We start from the raw sequence: 18,550 nt of genomic DNA, 5'->3' as shown, positions 1-18,550 counted from the left end.
TTGTTGCATTAACACAGTAGATATAATGCAATATTTCCAACTTCATAAACTCCTATGATTCTTCTTTGAAGCATGCTTATGTTTTGACAAAATTTATTATGTCTTTAATTTAAAAAAGATAAAGGCATTAAAATATAAGCATTCTTTTTATCCCACTTACGTTTGATGTAAACAAAAACGTAAAGAAGTACGATAGTATTAAGAAGAAACATACGTACAATGATTTAAAGCGTGTATTAAAAGGGAATCATTTTTTTTTATGTCATGACGATTAATATAAATAATTATTCGTGATAAAAAAGAACCGTCATAAGTAAAATTTTTTAATAAATCGTCAAGAAATATTGCTAATATGTTACATTATGCAATTATGATATACGCAATCATAGTTTTGTACAACTTTACATTCGAATAGGAATTCAAAATGAAAATATATATATATAGCAAACACGAGCAATAGTATAATAATAACTATAAATAGTAAATGTTTCGCAGTTATAATCTACCTACGTAAAATTTTTAATTTCTACGTAAATTTATTATACTTAGATACGATTTCAAGTTTCGTTATTGGTTCCGATATAATATTGCAAATGTATTTTCTTTTTTTTAATTTATCGTTCATAACGTATTTGGCTTTGTACAATTACGTTCTTGTCCGCTACATACTTAAATAAAGTCTTGTAGTACACTAACATACCTAGACACAAACTAAATGTGAACCATTCGTTAGACTGACAAAAATATAATACCTTTACAATATATGAAAATAATACACATTTGGTTTGTACGTACGCATGTTTGATTAATGCTACATTCATGATACAACGTTTCCTACAATTCTTTTTTAAATCTATTATAATACGTAGTACTACCGATTTTCATTCGTTTACGCATTTCTTATTTCCTTTCCAATAAGAAATAATTATTTGAGTATTCTATTCTGATTTCCTTCTTTGAAATTATCCCTGAATAATTCTTTGAAACATTCAAATTGGAATTTTCATAATGTACAACAGATTTAGTTTTGTATTGCTATTGATAAGTGCATTTGATAGAAGAAATTATTACTAGTTTGCCTAGAAATTGTGTTTCAGAGAATTGGCTAGTTCAATCATTGTGTTGTAAAATTTTATTTATATTGTATAAAATAATGTTTCTGAAGTAACAAATAAATATGTATAATTAACTGAAGCTAATATAGCAAATTAATATTCAAGGAAGTTTTCTCCATGTTATGCTGTATCAATTTTTGCAACAAAGAATGTTACATACACATATATTTTCATTAAAATAGGTTCCTTATTTTTATATATTGCATTATTCTGTTTGCCATCAGACGTATTTAGGTTCTTACTAATTTTGAACACTGCTTGGATGGATATTATGCAATTATTAATTAACTGTATAGTCGTTAAAAACCATGACAGTATTCCTCATTGGATGTTTTTCTTTGGATGGACTTGCGCATTATAGTACTAAAATCCAAGGCAATCTTAAAAACGTGCCTTCTTTAAAAATGGAGCGCTTAGTCTCTTAACTATTACTTAATTCAGTTTGACAACAAACAAAAACTGGTCAAAAGATTGTATAATCGTTATTTCTTAATATTTCTATGGTTTACAACATCTACAGATAAATATCTAATATAAGTATCTTTATCGGATTTTAGTGAGTATTCTTTAAGGTTCTAATCAATTGCATTTTGTAAAATGCATTCTTTTTCTTTAACACAGACAATATTTAAATATATTCAAATATCAGTAAAATGAAATATTTAAAATTCTATGCTTCCTTCATCCAATCTCATTGAGATACAATCCTAAAATGTTATAATCTAAATATGAACAATTTTTTGCAGTGTGTTGCAGTGTTATTATGGTTAATACATTTTACATTGTGCGATATCGAATTTACATATTTTAATTAATATATCTGAATATTAAGATTGTATAATATCTTTCTTCGTTATCACTGAAAATCTGATTTCCATAATATGTCTTGATACACTCAAATACAATAGAAGACAAGAATTACATATTCCATATTGTATGATTATAGTTGAATACAAATATTACACTAGTATCATTTATTATAAAATATAATAAAATCAACTTATGTACACATTATTATTAAAATCAAAAAAAAAAAGTATAGTAAAAGAAGATATTTAAAAAAGTTTACAGGTATTATAAGATTTGTTCAAAATAAATAAATATACATCATTAGTTATCATGTGTAAGATTCAATTAGTAATTTGTAATTCTGAATAATCCTAATTAAAAAATACAGAATTCTTTAAATTGTGCTGGTATATTCTTAGGAGAGAATAGTGTAAATAAATTGTAACTGTTTCGAACTGTTTTACTGTCAGATTAAGCGATATACTGGCAGCTTGATATTTTATAAACAGTTTATAATGAAATAATCCTATGATATTATCTCACATGAATTATGTAAATATCGAAAGAGAGCAAACTTTTATGTATTCCTTTGAATGGCCTTTAGCGTGAATAACAAGAAAATGTATTTGAATTATTATTACATTAACAAGTTTATTTATACAATTAACTATCTATATACAATATGTCAATAAGAATGTTGTATAACTTCTTTAACATAGATTTAAAGAGATTTTCTTTTTAACGGCACTGGCCATTCATACGCTAATATTCTAATTATCTGACTCTGCTTATAATCTGTATACATAAAAATTATGAATCTGTAATGACATCCCAGACTTTGCAGATGAGCACATTCTATATAATTATTATATTATCAACCATGACGGTTCACTTAAGTTTTAATAGAAAGTAATACTTTTAATAGTGACCACTGATTAATTAAATTAATCGAGTACTAATTTAGATGGATTTATAAGACATCTGATTAGGCACAGAAGATGATGTTCTGTTGTTGCAATGAAAGTGATATTGGTATGTTGATAATTATACATAATAATATGTATATGTTAATGTAAATTCTACAAAACATTTATCTCGAATGTTTAGAACGTTTATTTTTCCTATGTTTGATTTTGATCCGCGAAATATTAAGATAAAATGATTTTGATAATGTGCTACAACAGGCACGTATATATACCATTTCTGAAATTTTGTATGTATTTTTATACATATCTTGATGTGATTTTAAAACGAGTCTTATTGGAATTATAAGACATTATTCTAATTAAAAAAATGTTTTCTAGTCTTGGCTCTCGAATTACATATTCAAATGCAACTGAATCTATAATAATAAACTTTCGAATTAGCGGTTTCCAACGTTCGTCTTTTTTTAAGTAAAGTTCATTTCGTGCATTTTAATTAAAATTTCTCTTTTTTCGACGAAGAACAATTTCATTTAATCAACCTCAGTGTAATAAAAATGAAATGAGTAAATGCAGGGTTTTTCAAAAAATTGTATAAACAAAAGATCTATGTCTAAACTGACTTTTGCATAGTTACACTTATTTGTTTCTACTTGCACCTATTATATATAGTATATTTACTTGGCGTAACAGTAAACTCAGTTCAAACAGTTGTTCCGTACGTACTGAACATCACTCTGGTGGTATCTGTGTCCAGAGTAACGTCTTCGGGAGATGCAAGATCGACCTTTATAGATCCAGAATTGTTTCTTCTCCTAGTCATACCACCACCCCAATTCGACAGCGTCCAATGATAAGTTTCGCCCTCTTTATCGGTGTTTGTCGTTCCCTGAGTATCGTTATCTTTGTCTAAGCCAGTTTCAATAGAAACCGAAGAATGTGAAGCTACCGAATCGAAACTAGAATCTGCAGCCCCTCTGTAACGACTAACATATTCGGTGGACATTTCACCAGGTGACTCTTCGATTGCTTTCAATATATTCTGACAAAGTTCCGAATCGAGGGGAATCGGATTTTCAGAATCGCGATTATGAATGGTAACAGCTATGTGTGCTGGATGCGGAATAGGAAGTGGAATAAGCAACTTTTCTGCACTGTAAGGACGAATTTGTCGCTTCCACGGTTGCCAGCGTGTCTCTGTTGTACCATTCGTGGACGTTGTGCGTCTTCTAATTTTTGTCGATGTTAAAAGTCCTCCAGTATCACTGTAAATGAGAACAACTTATTTAATTTGACTCTACATACTGATCGCGTAATACTTAAAATTTTAATATTTAATATTTAGTAATATCCAAAATTCAGAATATTTTTTACCATCGCTTATCTGATTTCCTGCTATTACTAGTTTGTTTAGCGCGTGGGTTAAAAGCTGAGACCTCTAGGTACGGACTATACACTTGTATATTTCCACGTGGTGCATAAACTGCGCCGAGCAAATCTGGCCCATTAGTTCCGCCGATTTCAGTACTATGGACCATATCCGTGTAACGCGATAAATCGACTCCAGGATGAGGTTCTAGCCTGAATTTCGTATCTGCGTCATCGAGGGGTTGAAGGAAATTTAAACTGAAAATATCTGCGTACATGAGGCCAGCTAAACCAGCCCAGTCACCGACGCTTAAACCTTTGTTCTCCCAGAAATCCTCTTCGTTCCCTGATAATCTCGCGAACACATGACTGGGATAAAGGCGTTCTAACATAAGTGCCCCTTGTTGTATTACCACCTTAAAGATGGAATTATAAATGTATAAAATTGTAAAATAATTTTTGGGATCAAAGGTGCTTTGGCCAATAATTACCTTTAGATCAAAGGTAGTAAGTTTTATTTTACTTCTTACGACCATTCCAAGACCAGTCTGCAAATTCTTTCTACGTCTGTCTAATTTTTCGTGTAATACGGCGATCAGATCTTTGGCTTCCTTTTCTAACGATTTGTACGGATCTTTTGTTTTGGCAAGGCTAGCAGCGAACGGACCAAAACAGGCTTCTACAAATTGAGTGAAATCTCTCTGGGGTTGTGTAATTAATCGTTCTGTCTCTTGTTGGAAAGCTAACAATTCGTCTAACTCTAGTTTTGCCTCGAATGCAGCTAAAGCTTGTTCAGGTCTAATCTACAAATAAGAATGAAACAATTAACGTTGTAGTTATTTCAGTGATTAATTTGTAATACCTACTTGATAATAATAATCAGAAGTTAGTCCTGGTCCAGCTATTCTTTTAACCACAAAACTATCACTGGCCGGTATGCGACCCCTGTTCTTTATTACTAAATGGAACATAGTCGTGTCCCAGACCACTCTAATCCAGTAACGTATCACAGCAACTATGAGAAGATAGTGATATATTTTAAATAAGCGAATCCTTCATAGTTAGATTGCTTTTTTAATTTATAATAAGAATATTATATTTTACCTGTAAGTATCACAAAAGAAATAATAGGACACAAAACAAGAGCTACAATTAACGCCGCGATTGGTTGTAGACAGCCTTGTGTACCGATATTCCAAACTAATGCTTCCATGATGACCAAATATCGATTTCTACTTGGTTCTGGGCTATCCAAATCCATTATGAGTGCCATGAATGCATGTAACGCTAAGGTAATTAAAGGCATCCTAAATTAACAGAAAAGAGAAACTGTTACCGTTTTATAATTAAAAAATATTATGATATATGTAATAGTATAATCAACGGACCATAAAACTGCAGTAAGTGCAATAAGAAGCGATCCTAAACTCGTGACTATACAGACGACAGGAAAAACAAATAAGATGATAAGTGTTCCTAGAAGACCTTTAACACCATAATTCCATAATCTATTTAAATGCCTTGTCATTCCTTTTCCAATAAATCCTACAATTAAAAGCAAAGTTATTTAGTTAATGATCAAATAATCATTTAATAAATTTAACAATAAAAAAGAAAGCATAGAACTATTAGTTTATTGAATTTACCAGTGTCCGGTTCTGTTTCAAAATGTGTCCGACTTTTACTAATATGTCTCCAAAGTGCTATCAACCGAGAACAAAGAGTGGGCATTTGAGACGACTTTCTAGGAAACAAGGTTCCATTCAATTGACTCAATTCTAGATCGGGAGTAAAGGGTTGTACGAGTAGCAAAGCTCGTATGGAGACTGGACTACACCACGGCACTGCCACACCTAATAGAAACATTGCATTCCAAGTCCAACACCACGTCCTGGCTACGTAATTAATCCAACGCCACATAGGCCATCTGTTTATAAATTTTAGAACTAATTAATTCCTCATAAATTTACAACAGGAAGACAATGATCTACTAATGTTAAAGAATGATTACTTCATTGTTACAATATACCTTGTTGTAGTTGTGTGTACAATCTCCCTTTCAACTAAAAAGACAGGTTGACTCGGATCTGCGCGAGGTGTCGTGATAGATGTCGGAGTATTGCTCAGCACCGTTGGTATGATTTCAGACTGGCCTTGAAAATTGCGTCTAATGATCCAGTTTTTTGGAAGCCATATCTGTGTCGGCCATTGGAAGCTCCTCGTGGGTGTTTTAACTTTGCGCAGTTCTTTCAACAGGACTGGTTCACGCTGAGAGAAACGAATACATCGTATTCATATGCGAATAAGTGTTTATGACAATATCTGCAGTTCTACGTACCTCTTTCATAAATGTTAAATCACGATTAAGAAAGTAAACTGTCTGCTGTAAATTTTGATGAGTGCATAATGTGAGAGCTTCTTCGTGTGCGCTCCATTCGCACTCTTCGATGAACTTCTCCTCAACTTCTCTCATTCTATCGCGCATCCATGGTTCTATGCGCGACAAAACTGGATGTTCGTTCTCTATATGGCATTTCAACGCTTCTTTCGTTTGCAATAGTTTACGCTGCACATTTTTCACGGCTCGATGCATTAATACGACCGACTGTGCTTGCTGAACCAACAGTTGAGCTATTCCGTTACCGAGATCGAGTATGTCTGGATGCGATAAGATGTTAGAGAACACTCGTTGCAAATATTCTCGCATAACAGCTTCGTTGACTTCCTAAAGGTGATCACAATCAATAAGAATACATCGTGCAGATTTATGACAACTTCATAGTGATTGATATAGAAGTAATCTTACTCTTTCTATCTCTTCATCCGGCTTTTTCCGCGCTCTCAACTCAGAAATCAGTCTTTCTCTGAAATGAAGAAACCAGCCTCGTGTCTCTCTCTCCAAAATAGCAACTAAAATTGGTAAAGCTTTTCTGATGATGTCTCTGCTAAATAATCTAAGATCAACCACTGCTCCAGCGGGTGTTCCAAATACAAAAGGAACCGGGATAGGTAATAGTTGTGATAATTCTCTTTCCACTTCGAATTTCTCCATCGTCGCTCGCCGAAGCTGTTTTCGTACGAAACCACATAGAAGTTCCAGAGAATCTTCATACTCAGGCTGCAATTTGTAGTGAGATTTATGAAAATCTTAGAAAGCGATGCTTTCCATCATATTAATATTTTTATTTATAATTTCTGTTGACATAGCCTCTGTTTAAAGTAGCAATCCAATGTAACTGAAATAAATATTTTAGAGGACTTATTCAATTTACCCTGCACACTAATTCGGCAACCAAGTACCGACATCTCTCCTCCCTGATTTTAGCATCCAAATTATGTGCTTGAAGCGATGGTACGCCAATTATAATATCTAAAACGTAATAACGTCCAATTGTACTTAAATAATATTGCCTCTTGCGAATCCATTCGAGATAGAAAGGACTTTCTTAATGAACTCATACCAAGAAGCCGTAACAGCCCTGTTAGTAAAGCTTTCAGAGATTGCGAAACACTGAAGCAATGGGAGACCAGTCTGGCTTTCGCCGTAACTACAAGGAATCTAGTTGCCAAAGCGAGATCCCGAAGCAATGCATCTCGTCTTCTGTCTCGTCCACGCTGAAGAAGTCCGCTCAATCTCCATCGGTGCGTCTGCCCAGCGAAATTAATCGAGTCTACCTCGAATTCCCTGAAAGACAAATTATTTATTAACACTATCGACTTTGGGATAAAAGGAAAAAAAATATGGAGAAAATCCAAAAACAGAATGTTACGTCTACATTGTGAATATATGTATATATAAAAAAAGAAAAAATACATTTAACATATATACGTACATAGAGAACAAACATATCCTGGAATATGTACAAAATTTTTACATTGTTGCAGCGTTTCTAATTAGTGAATAACCAAAACAGAAGAACCTTACACTCTCCACTCCCTATTTGTGGAGCTAAAGCTAGTGATAAGAATTGTTCGCTATAGTACAAGCATACTTTAAACGCTCTAAAAATAAAAAAACACAACCTACACCGTATATTAATTGTGTTTTAACAGCTAGGATTTATATCATGCCGTGATTGCCTAAGTATTATTTGTTATAAGCTGTGTTATCTCTACGAAATCCCTTCACACATAGACCAGATATAAATCTTTTTTTTCAGTGAATTCGTGCACTTGGCAATCCCTCGTTTTATATATTTGATCTCTGTCCGATGGAAATCGATCGATTAATTAATCGCCAATTGTTGTCAGGGTGAATTTCGGATGAAGATGAGAAGACCATGCTGTTTTGTGGCGGCATTTACACAGATTTTGGGTTTTTAGTGATATAACTTCCTCGTTAAAAAAGAAAAAAAAAAGATGATCGTGAGAGATGAGTGATCCCAGTCTCCAAAATCATTGCACAGGGTAACGATCATTGTTTCGGTCAACTTTGAATATTGTGTGACGCTGGTGTATGACATACCCGCATCTTCGAATGCTCTCCAATTGAGTGGCATTCAGCTTCTTCGGTTTTCCGTACTTCTCCTTCTGAAAGCTTTACAAAAATTGTTAGAAAATATCAGACACAAACGAGTGGCTGTTTGGTTTTACACATCCTTACGAAAACGAGGCACCATTTGGGTTTGGTTCGCTCACTATTCTTATATTATCAAAACGAAGTGATATACATTAAGGCTGACTATTTGAATAGTTAAAAAATAAGATTCCTCTAAGGTTTTGCGAGGGAATTCAATTATCACAAATTCCTCTTTTGTTTTTTTCAAATTTGTGTAGGCGATAAACTCATATGACATTTATACACATGACGTTTTCTAAACATTTACGTATTTCCTGAAATTATGTATGTTATATATGTATATTCCTTGCATCCTAGAAAAAACTAGCATCAGTGAGAGCTTCATTCAAGCCTTAAAAACAAATATCTGTTAGTAAGTACTCGCGATGTTTATACTGTGCGCAGAAAAGTCGCTAATATCTAATTCTAAGGGATACAATCGCTACGATATTGTGTTTCGAAGCATATTCAATTTAAGTATAAACGTCATTAATCCTTAAGTTGCAATAAGATTCGTTAAAGATTCCAAAAATTCTTAGCCTATATTCTTAGCCCTATTTTTAATCTTTATCATTCGATTTTTTAAATCAGTACTGTCCAATACTAGGGCGCGCGCGTGTGTGTATAGTTGATTATTTTTATTTCTTAAATATTATTTTATCTACTATGTGATTCATAAAAGACTGGAAATCTTTTGTGTTTTTTTACGCATAATATGCCTTATTTATTCTTTTATTTACAATACGTTCCCTGACTAAATCTAAATACAAAATCTAAGCAGAAAACATGTGGAACCATAAATCTTAAATTAAATCATTTTCTAAGTTACAACTCCAATTTCACTAGTGACTACAAGTCTTGGATAGTACTGCTTCAAAAAACTGAATCCAATTCGCACTTGGTCGACGAGTATCGCAACTGCAGGCTTAAAGACGTCCCTAACGTGAGAGTTTACGAATCTGATACTACTGCTACCTACAAAGATAAAGATAAATATTTAAATGGATATCTCGTTATTATAGGAAGACCTACCCTCGTTTGCTGATGCTTTCCAGCTGCTTTTTAGTCAATCTCCTTGGTTCACCCTTGCTGTCTACGGCGACTGAGTCTAATTCGTCGAAGCTGGGCGCGACGAACAAATCCTTCAGGTGGTGTTTCTTTCTCGCAAGCGTGTCTTCGCCCTCCGTACACGTGGACAGTGCCGGTGGAAGGATGATAGGGAATGTTCTCCAGTGATAGAGGAACTGTTGCGCAACTTCTTTGATGTTGTGCACCAGTGCCTCGACCTCGGCCGGCGCACCACGCAAATGAGACGTATCGAACTCCACCGGCTCTTTCTAATAAAGAGTAAATAGGTTTCTTCGTAAAATATCAATTGTATATAATTTAATATCAATTAATATCAATTATATATACACTTTAAATAATTCATTGTTATTTAACTATTTGCTTTTTACAATAGACGGGATGAATATAAAATGCGATTAAAGTAAGTGAAACCTTAAAATTTTTGAAAACAGGATTTTTGATCTATCATTACTGTAGAATTTAGAGATATACATGAACATTCGATTATTTAAATTAAACGAGTAACGAGACGCTTTTTCCGGATAGATGTTACGGTTATGTTCTACTATTTTATTCATATGGAATAAAATAATGTTTCTGAAGTAACGAATAAATATGTGTTAACTGAAGCTAATATAGCAAATTAATATTTAAGAAAGTTTTCTCTATGTTATCCTGTATCAATTTTTGCATTTCCAATTTTTGTAACAAAGAATGTTACATAAACATACATTTTCATTAAAATATGTTTCTTATTTTTATATATTGCATTATTCTGTTTGCCATCAGACGCACTTATTAATTTGGAGCACTCCTTGGATGGATATTATGCAATTATTAATTAACTGTATAGTCGTTAAAAATCATGACAATATTCCTCATTGGATATTTCTCTTAGGATGAACTTGCATATTATAGTAATAAAATTCAAGGGCAATCTTAAAATCGTGGCTGCTTTAAAAATGAAGCGCTTAGTTTCTTAACTATTATTTAATTCAGTTGGACAGCAAACAAAAACTGGTCCCCAATCGCACTGAGATACAATTCTAAAATGTTATAATCTAAATATGAACAATTTTTTGCAGTGTGCTGCAGTGTTATTATCGTTAATACATTTTACATTGTGCAATATCGAATTTACATATTTTAATTAATATATCCGAATATTAAGATTGTATAAAGTCTGTTTCCGTTATCACTGAAAATTCTTATTTCTATAATATGTCTTGTTACATTCAAACACAATAGGAGACAAGAATTACATATTCCATACTGTATGATTATAGCTGAATACAAATATTACACTACTTTTATTATAAAATATAATAACATCAAGTTCATCGTTTAAATTAAACGAATAACGAGATGCTTTTTCCGGGTTGATGTTACCAAACTAAAACTATTTTTTCTGCTCCAGAAACATTATACTCTTTCCACGCATAATGCGTATAACCATTAAGCGAGTAATTAACGTCAGATTAAATGTCCAATGTGGTTCTTGGTTCCTTCGTTGTGCAACAGAAATCTAACAGACAAATACATAGATCTAAAACATTATTTAAAGATAATTTAAAGATAATATAGTATTAAAGGCAAATAGGATAGTACCTGGGATTTTTAGCAAATAAAGGATCTAAGTCTATTTTCTGTTAAATGGGATTCTTCAAAATATCATTTTCTGTTAAATGGGATTAATGTACCTCGGGCTGAAGTCCATCTCCATTCTGTCGGTGACAAGGTTGTTGGTTATAGGCCTGGTGATTCGGTGCCGTGTTGGCGGAGTTGACGGAAGCGGAATTCAAATTGTGGGGCATCTCGCGCGTGAAAAGCGTGCGCGGCGGTTGGGGTCAGCTACCCCGTATACCGACTATCTCCTCATACACCATGCTGCTGGTAGCAACCATTTATCATTCCACGCCCTGAAATATCAATTATAATTACATATGTATAATCAAAGATCCAAGATAAGGGTTATTTTAAGCATTTTTTGGGAAAACTCATTGAGTAAAAATCAATTTTTATTTAAATAAAAGCTATGAATAAATGTGAAAGAAATTATTCAAAACACGATATGATTGAAAAATTTAGTTTTTAATTGTTCTGATTACGAATAACCATTATGAATGATTAAAATTTCTTTTTGGTTAGGAACGAGCATTGTCAACGAAGGCATTTCAATTTTGGATACCAGTAACCAATATAAATGACTGCAATTTCTTTTGGTAACCAGCAACTACTATCGATGGTGTGCATTTTGTTTTGGTTGCCGATAACTATTATCGGTGGCAACAAATGCTTTTGGTTACCGTCATTTAATATTGACGACAACATTATCTCTGGTTACATTTCATTATTGTCAGTTGTTATTAACATTACTGATAAAATACCTAAATGATGGAACTTATGCATCTTATAAAGCGAAGAAACTGCATGAAAATGTATGAAACAAAGAATAGTATAAAAGATATTGTTTAGATATTTTTATTAACACATGCATTAATAATGCACATTGTACTACAATATCTTTTAGATTATTCCTTGTTTCATATACTTTCATATCGTTTCTTTGCCTAATAAAATACATAATATCTACAATTAATCTTTTTATATTCTCAGTGAATAGGTACTAATTGTAAGTAATGTTAATAACAATTGACAATAACCGATTATAACGAGAGAAATTTTTTTCCCGCCGATAATAGTTATCGGTAACTAAAGTAAAATGCGGGTGATCGATAATAATTACTAGTAACAAAAAAAGTTCTAATCATTTATATTGGTTATTGGTAAACAGAATTAAATTTCCGTTATCAATAATGATTATTCTAAATTAAAATTCTTTAATTAAAGATATTAATCTCATCCGAATGAGACCTTATACCATAACTTTTAAAATTTGTTTTAATAACAATTATAATGTCTCTATATAATTAGGTAATCGTGGAAATTATACTTAATTATTTGCTATACTTAATTATACTTAATATTTTATTATTATATTGATCATTATTTTTATAATTGTATTTAGAAATATATATTTATATCGCTATATCTTTTTTATTTATAATAGGACGATGAGGGAATAAAATCATCGTGATGCAATCAATTTCTGCTAAACATCATACTTTGTTAGAGACAGCAGGTGTCCTCTTATAGCCGAGAGTATATATAAACGCAGGTACGTGTAACAAATTGATTTTGGATGTAAGTATCGAAGAAGAATAAGGTAGCGTGTTTGCTTTATTACATGTAGTAAAAATTGGTTTACTCTATCGTATTAACTTTACTGTAATAACGTTATCGTATCAATACGATTATTTTAGGTACATAAAATGACAAATATGACATAGAATTAAAATAGCAATACTTCATTAAAAACTATTGACACACCTACGTTAAAGGAATTTTCTGTTTCTAAGGCACCACAACGAAAAGATTAAAAATGACAGCGATATAACCTCTAATCTATAATGCGACGTAATACCGTCCAGGAAAATAAAGAGAAAAAGAGAATCGAACTTTTTAGCACGTTATGCTGATACTGGTAATGTAGTAATATCGTGACACAGATCGTGAATGGAAGTGTATAGTACATAAAAAGATAGAGTTTTAGGTTATGTCGAAGCGAGATTAACGTTAGGTACCACGTGAGCTGCTGTATAAGGCGATTAATTACAGTAAATCCTGCGAAGTACGCTATTTCTTTAGGAAATTGCAAGCCAAGATAGAAATAGGCAGAGGCAAAGGAATGTGAAATTCCTTAAAGGAAATCGTTGTAACACGAATCGTGTGTATTCTGCGTAAAAGTAGATTTTACTCAATGCACATGCCGGGCAAAAGAGACGGGCAAAGAACTGGAATGCTCAGAATGTTAATCGTTTAATGGGATATAATCGGTTAATGGGAGTCTGCATTCAACCGAAGCCTTCCATACAAGCCGGATGATCGCGTTTCGACCCCTCGTGCGACTTCATTTTTCATCACGACAATAAAGATTAGCTTGTCGTTAAAGGTGAATTATTAAGACTATTATGAAACAAGTTGGAAAGCGAGATATCGTTATATGTATACAATAGGCGACTATTGGCTGTGGTGATGATGGCTGTGAAGAATATCTGCACAACATTGTATTTATTATAGCATTCACACTAATTAATTAGTCCCAAGTATATATTTATATATTTTATGTAATTTCGGCTTCACGGCCGGAAAATGGACTTGATTTTATAATATTTTTGAAAACTCGTATATACTTATATCTTTCTCACACTTCGGTTTTAGACATCAAGTTTGTAAAACTGAGCCTATTCTTATATATAGGGTGCAACAGAACATGTAATAGAAAGAATAGAAAACGTTCTTATAGACATATATTCTATCCGTTTTCGTTTACGAGATACGACGAACTTTTCTCTCTTGATTTTGCGTTACCTAATTACCTTTACAGAAGATGGCGAAGAAGATGACCACCTTGCGTTTTAAGACAAACCTGTAGACGTCTTGTTACAGACCCGGTTACACTTTGAATGGTTCCTGATATTTGCCGAATTTGTTGGGAAGCTTATTCAACATCTTCAATAAGTTTTCATTTATGAAAATTTGTTATGTCTCATAAGCGAAGGCAGATAGAGCATATATTTATATGAACTTTTTTCATTGCTTCTCGTCACATCACCCGGTAAGATTAGTGACTACAATGACATGTATTTTATATATATACAAATTATATAAATAAAGTACATTATAGTTATTAATATCTTATCAGATTGTTATTTATATTTTATCCTCCTTAATAACTTGTCTTATCCTATAATATTGAATTCTATTAACATCTGTTGTTTCATCACTACAGTTTACCCTCTTATTTGTGTAATCTTATTAGATTATCTTTGTATATATTCTCTGGTTTTTAGTTCTCTGTCTATTATCTCTGTATATATGTAATTATAATAAATATATAATGTTCGATTTACGATAACTTAATCTCTCATTCTCGGTTAACAGATTGATGATAGCTTTAAGCTGGCAGATTTCTCCATCATTTTTATGCAAATGCGACTCCTTTCAGCGTGCAGCTAACATTTAATCCGACCCCGTGTCGCATGCATGATAAATAAGCGCACGCTGTAGTTACAGGTCGTAATTATCGCGGAGTATCATTCTTTCGTGCCAAGAAGAGACCGACCTCGCCGCACTGTTCGGCTTTTCCTATCCTTACAAGGGACCTACACATTGTTCTAGACTGGCAGAATACCAACATCGTCTCGTGTTTCCCACTGGGACACAACGATACCTCATATCTGGAAATAATACGCATCTACTGCTTCCTGTCGCTTTAAAACGATTTACTGTATCTTTTCACTCGGATCTTGTCTATCTAGTCTACAGAACATATTCGAAACAAGTACGTACAGTCCTGCTTGTACACAAAATAGAGCCCCACTCATTCGAACACCTATTAGCCGAATACCCTAATATCCGAACGGTTTATTATCTGAACATGATATTTTCCAGTAATGGATACTTAGATTTGATAGACGAACTAAAAACTGAATCGAAATTTCGAATTAATTAAGAATAGATACGATAGAGAAATTAATATCAACTATGAAAAGTAACTTCCTTTATTTCGATAGACTTTTGACGAAAGACTTTTCTAAGGTAAATACGTAGCAGGTTATTAAACAGAGTTTTTCACCTACTGCATCGTGCTGAAATTCCTCTGCACCATTTCAATTTGTAATTCTTATTAAAAGAATTAAAAAGGAATATTAATGGTACACACGTTTCCAAGTATCTTTTAATTGTTACTGAAAATCGCAATGCCTGTAATACGTAATTTAACGATTATGGCATCTCGTTTGTTCGCGACTCATCCTCATTAATCTTCACGCCTGTTTTCCCATGGCTGCCATTATTCCTGGCATTAGGAGCACGTTATTAATTGCGATATTGTATCATTTCCTCGTTAATTGTGTTAATTGACTCCGGTCCGCTTGGAGTATACTATTATTTTATTCAATTCCAGCGTCAAAGCCTATGATCTTATATGATTAGTAATGGATTCTCTATTAATCGGATTCAAATGGCTGTTGAAATTCAATCGAGAGAAAGAGTGAGAAAGGAAACCGATATGATAAAAACAAATGAAAATTTCTCTTAGAAACTCGTTGCAAAATAATTAACGACTCTCGATCTTCTGTATGTTCCAGTCTAATTAAAACGTCCTAGCGCAAAGAAATATCCTAATCTGTTCTTCTTTTCTACTTTTGAGATCTTAGAGCGATTGTCATATAGACAAATTTAAATAATAAAAAACAGCAGGCAAATTATGAAAGCAAACGTCGAAGTGGATGTAAAAAGATTGAGCTGCTTCATACAGAGTGTGCAATGAGAATTAAAGTAATTTGTCTAGAACACTAAGATAGCACAGTTTCATTTAGGGCAATGTGATATTAATTACTAACAATAAGGATAGTAATAAGACTCAGAGGGATAGTACAAAATAAGACTACGTACAAGAAAGATTGTTACTTATACAGAGTGTCCCAAACTTAATTCTCCATTTACAACATTATTTTTACTGACGTTGTCTAGTGGTTGATCTTTGTATATCCTTTACGTATTCACTTACAAAATAGCTAATATGTAGTACCAAATCTTAGTCTCTCTGACGCCATTTAACTCTTATTAGAAAGGTTTCTTCACAGAGCAAGTAATTTTGTAATATTTAGAAATCATGAAATTGGTTAGCTTCGTCCTACTTAGAGTTGGTTACTTCACTTGCTAAGAAATAATTTCCTGTTTCCTCGTTAATGCCAGGCTAGTTTCCTTCTATGTGAAATATGAAGTAATAAGAATAGTAAATAATATCGATGCAAGGGCCAATGGAACTGTAACATCATTTTTCAGGAGAACGGTTTAGTTGCGACTCATGACTCCTTTTTCAAAGTTGATGCCCGCAATGTTAATATGATAGAGTAAAGAAAACTGATCTTTTGGCCTTTGTTTTTCAGGTTCAAGGACAACGTTGCGCGGACCTTTCGGGTGAAATCTCCGTCAAACCGAAGGTGGTAGAGTCGTCAGACTGTCAGATTTATGATGACCTTTATCGATAATATTTACACACCCTGTACATTAGAAAAACGACTTTGCAGACATTTGTATTTTCGCGGCGATCAACTTCAACGCTTCGATAACGGAACAGAAAGAAAGAAAAGAACGAATTAAAAATAATTGAAAGAAAGAAAGAAGAAGGAGGAAGGCAAAGGTAAAAGAAAAAGAAAAATCGTCTATCGCAATGGCTGCGACGTGTTAATTATCCAAATGCTTCTAGTTCACGGTTCGAGTGATCGACGAGTTTCACCGTTCCGCTTTGTGTTCCCATCCACTTCCGGGCTTTCAGAGGACGGGGAAAACAGAGCAGGAAGATCTGTCTTCGTATCAAGATTTAAAATTCCGTCTGGCGCTTTACAAGAAGACAGTCAATACGAAGGTATTACAGGGAACAGAGGGAGATATAGGAAAAAGAATAATGGAGTATGCACAGGGGATCTACTGGTAGTTTTCTATTTCTTTCCTCGTTGAAACGTTACTCCTACAGTATCGTTGAGGAACGGTATCGGTTCTAACTACTCTTCACTGATCCATCGAGCCTTTACAGAAGTAAGTTTTATTTTAAACAGAATAGATGATAGCTAGGTACATGCTAATTACGAAGGAAGAGTTAAATAACGTGATGTAACAGAATAAAATAGCAATGTAATATGTGCAGTCGATGTTAAAACGAGTCTTTACAGCGGTCTTTTTTTGGAATTTATTATAGTTTAATGTTTCTTTTATTGAGAATATTTTTCCCTGAATTTTATAAAGACGTTTTCGTTTTCAGTAAGTTTCTGGAAACGATTTATGATCACCGACAATCGTTTGTCTGAGGTCGGACACTCGAATAAGCTACTTTAAGTAGAATGTTACCGCACGGTCGCGCAAACCTATTCTATTTCTGTGCCACAACACTGACTGTATCCTAGACAAGCTGCTTTGTGAAATTGTCTTTTAAAATCTTATATGTACTGAGTAAAGAGAGTATTTTATACCATTTTATTACCTTAGTAACTTATTACATGCAAATTGATTTGGGTTAGAACAATTATGTTGGTGTACGTGGTAACAGAGGCGATGCAAAAGAACATTTCCGACTCTGCTCGAATGCGTTCTAAGTAGGTTGGCAAGTGTACCGGGGCACGCTGGCTTTTGACCCACTTTGAGCTTCGCAAGCTCTCCTAACCTTAAAACAAGCACTGCTATTCCAGTCTATACTGCTTCTAATACGTTACATGTTACTTGACTGCAGTTTTAGCATGCTGCATGCGAGGCCTATCAAATTACTAAGGAGGAAGTTTTAATTCTCTTCGATCATCATTTTCGATAGAACTAACTTTTCGATTGAATAACGAGATTCTTTCGGCCTGTAATAGTCCAAAGGCTGCTGAAACAAGGCCTCTAAATCGATCATGATTCCAATACATTATAAATTTTTGGATTTGAAACCTTAGGCGAAGAAGATATAGCTAAGTCACAGATTAGGTTATGAATTGATAACTGCAATTGTATAAACTATAGTCTAATAAACATGCACATATGTATATAAATATGTAATAAATATACACATATGTATACATAGATACATACATATATATACAGAATGTTCCACCTATCTTTTCCAGCCT

At 33.2% G+C, this 18,550-nt stretch overlaps 1 protein-coding gene and 1 long non-coding RNA gene across 9 annotated transcripts in view; one reads left to right on the top strand and one right to left on the bottom strand.

Annotated features, from left to right (window-relative positions):
• Positions 1-215: 215 nt before the first annotated feature.
• Positions 216-18,550, bottom strand: part of LOC139993071 (uncharacterized) — a 42,028-nt gene continuing 23,693 nt past the window's right edge. For 2 of the 4 annotated variants that reach the window (XM_072014480.1, XM_072014481.1), the window contains 15 exons: positions 11,522-11,740; positions 9,786-10,090; positions 8,661-8,732; positions 7,657-7,880; positions 7,468-7,565; positions 7,002-7,313; positions 6,534-6,920; positions 6,225-6,463; positions 5,842-6,122; positions 5,584-5,740; positions 5,300-5,502; positions 5,062-5,210; positions 4,687-4,998; positions 4,202-4,611; positions 216-4,092 (listed from right to left, as the gene is read on the bottom strand). In XM_072014480.1, the coding sequence (XP_071870581.1) occupies positions 3,531-4,092; positions 4,202-4,611; positions 4,687-4,998; positions 5,062-5,210; positions 5,300-5,502; positions 5,584-5,740; positions 5,842-6,122; positions 6,225-6,463; positions 6,534-6,920; positions 7,002-7,313; positions 7,468-7,565; positions 7,657-7,880; positions 8,661-8,732; positions 9,786-10,090; positions 11,522-11,635 (3,825 nt within the window). In that variant the 5' untranslated portion in view covers positions 11,636-11,740 and the 3' untranslated portion in view covers positions 216-3,530. Of the gene's footprint in view, positions 4,093-4,201; positions 4,612-4,686; positions 4,999-5,061; positions 5,211-5,299; positions 5,503-5,583; positions 5,741-5,841; positions 6,123-6,224; positions 6,464-6,533; positions 6,921-7,001; positions 7,314-7,467; positions 7,566-7,656; positions 7,881-8,660; positions 8,733-9,785; positions 10,091-11,521; positions 11,741-14,260; positions 14,325-18,550 lie in introns of those variants that run through there. The other 2 variants (XM_072014482.1, XM_072014483.1) reach the window with 2 other exon arrangements.
• On the top strand, positions 12,887-18,469 carry LOC139993076 (uncharacterized). Of its 5 annotated transcripts, none has more exons than XR_011801283.1 (4): positions 12,887-13,025; positions 13,145-13,833; positions 16,838-17,091; positions 17,158-18,469. It is a non-coding gene; the product is annotated as an uncharacterized lncRNA (long non-coding RNA). The 5 variants fall into 5 exon arrangements; XR_011801285.1 differs by lacking the exons at positions 12,887-13,025; positions 13,145-13,833 and adding an exon at positions 14,781-15,225 and having other exon boundaries at positions 17,158-17,486; positions 17,710-18,469; XR_011801282.1 differs by having other exon boundaries at positions 12,897-13,833.

The sequence above is a fragment of the Bombus fervidus genome, chromosome 12 (assembly GCF_041682495.2).
Source record: "Bombus fervidus isolate BK054 chromosome 12, iyBomFerv1, whole genome shotgun sequence".
Classification (NCBI taxonomy): domain Eukaryota; kingdom Metazoa; phylum Arthropoda; class Insecta; order Hymenoptera; family Apidae; genus Bombus; species Bombus fervidus.
Note: the sequence above shows the minus strand (reverse complement) of the source record. Positions and strands in the feature narration are given on the sequence as shown.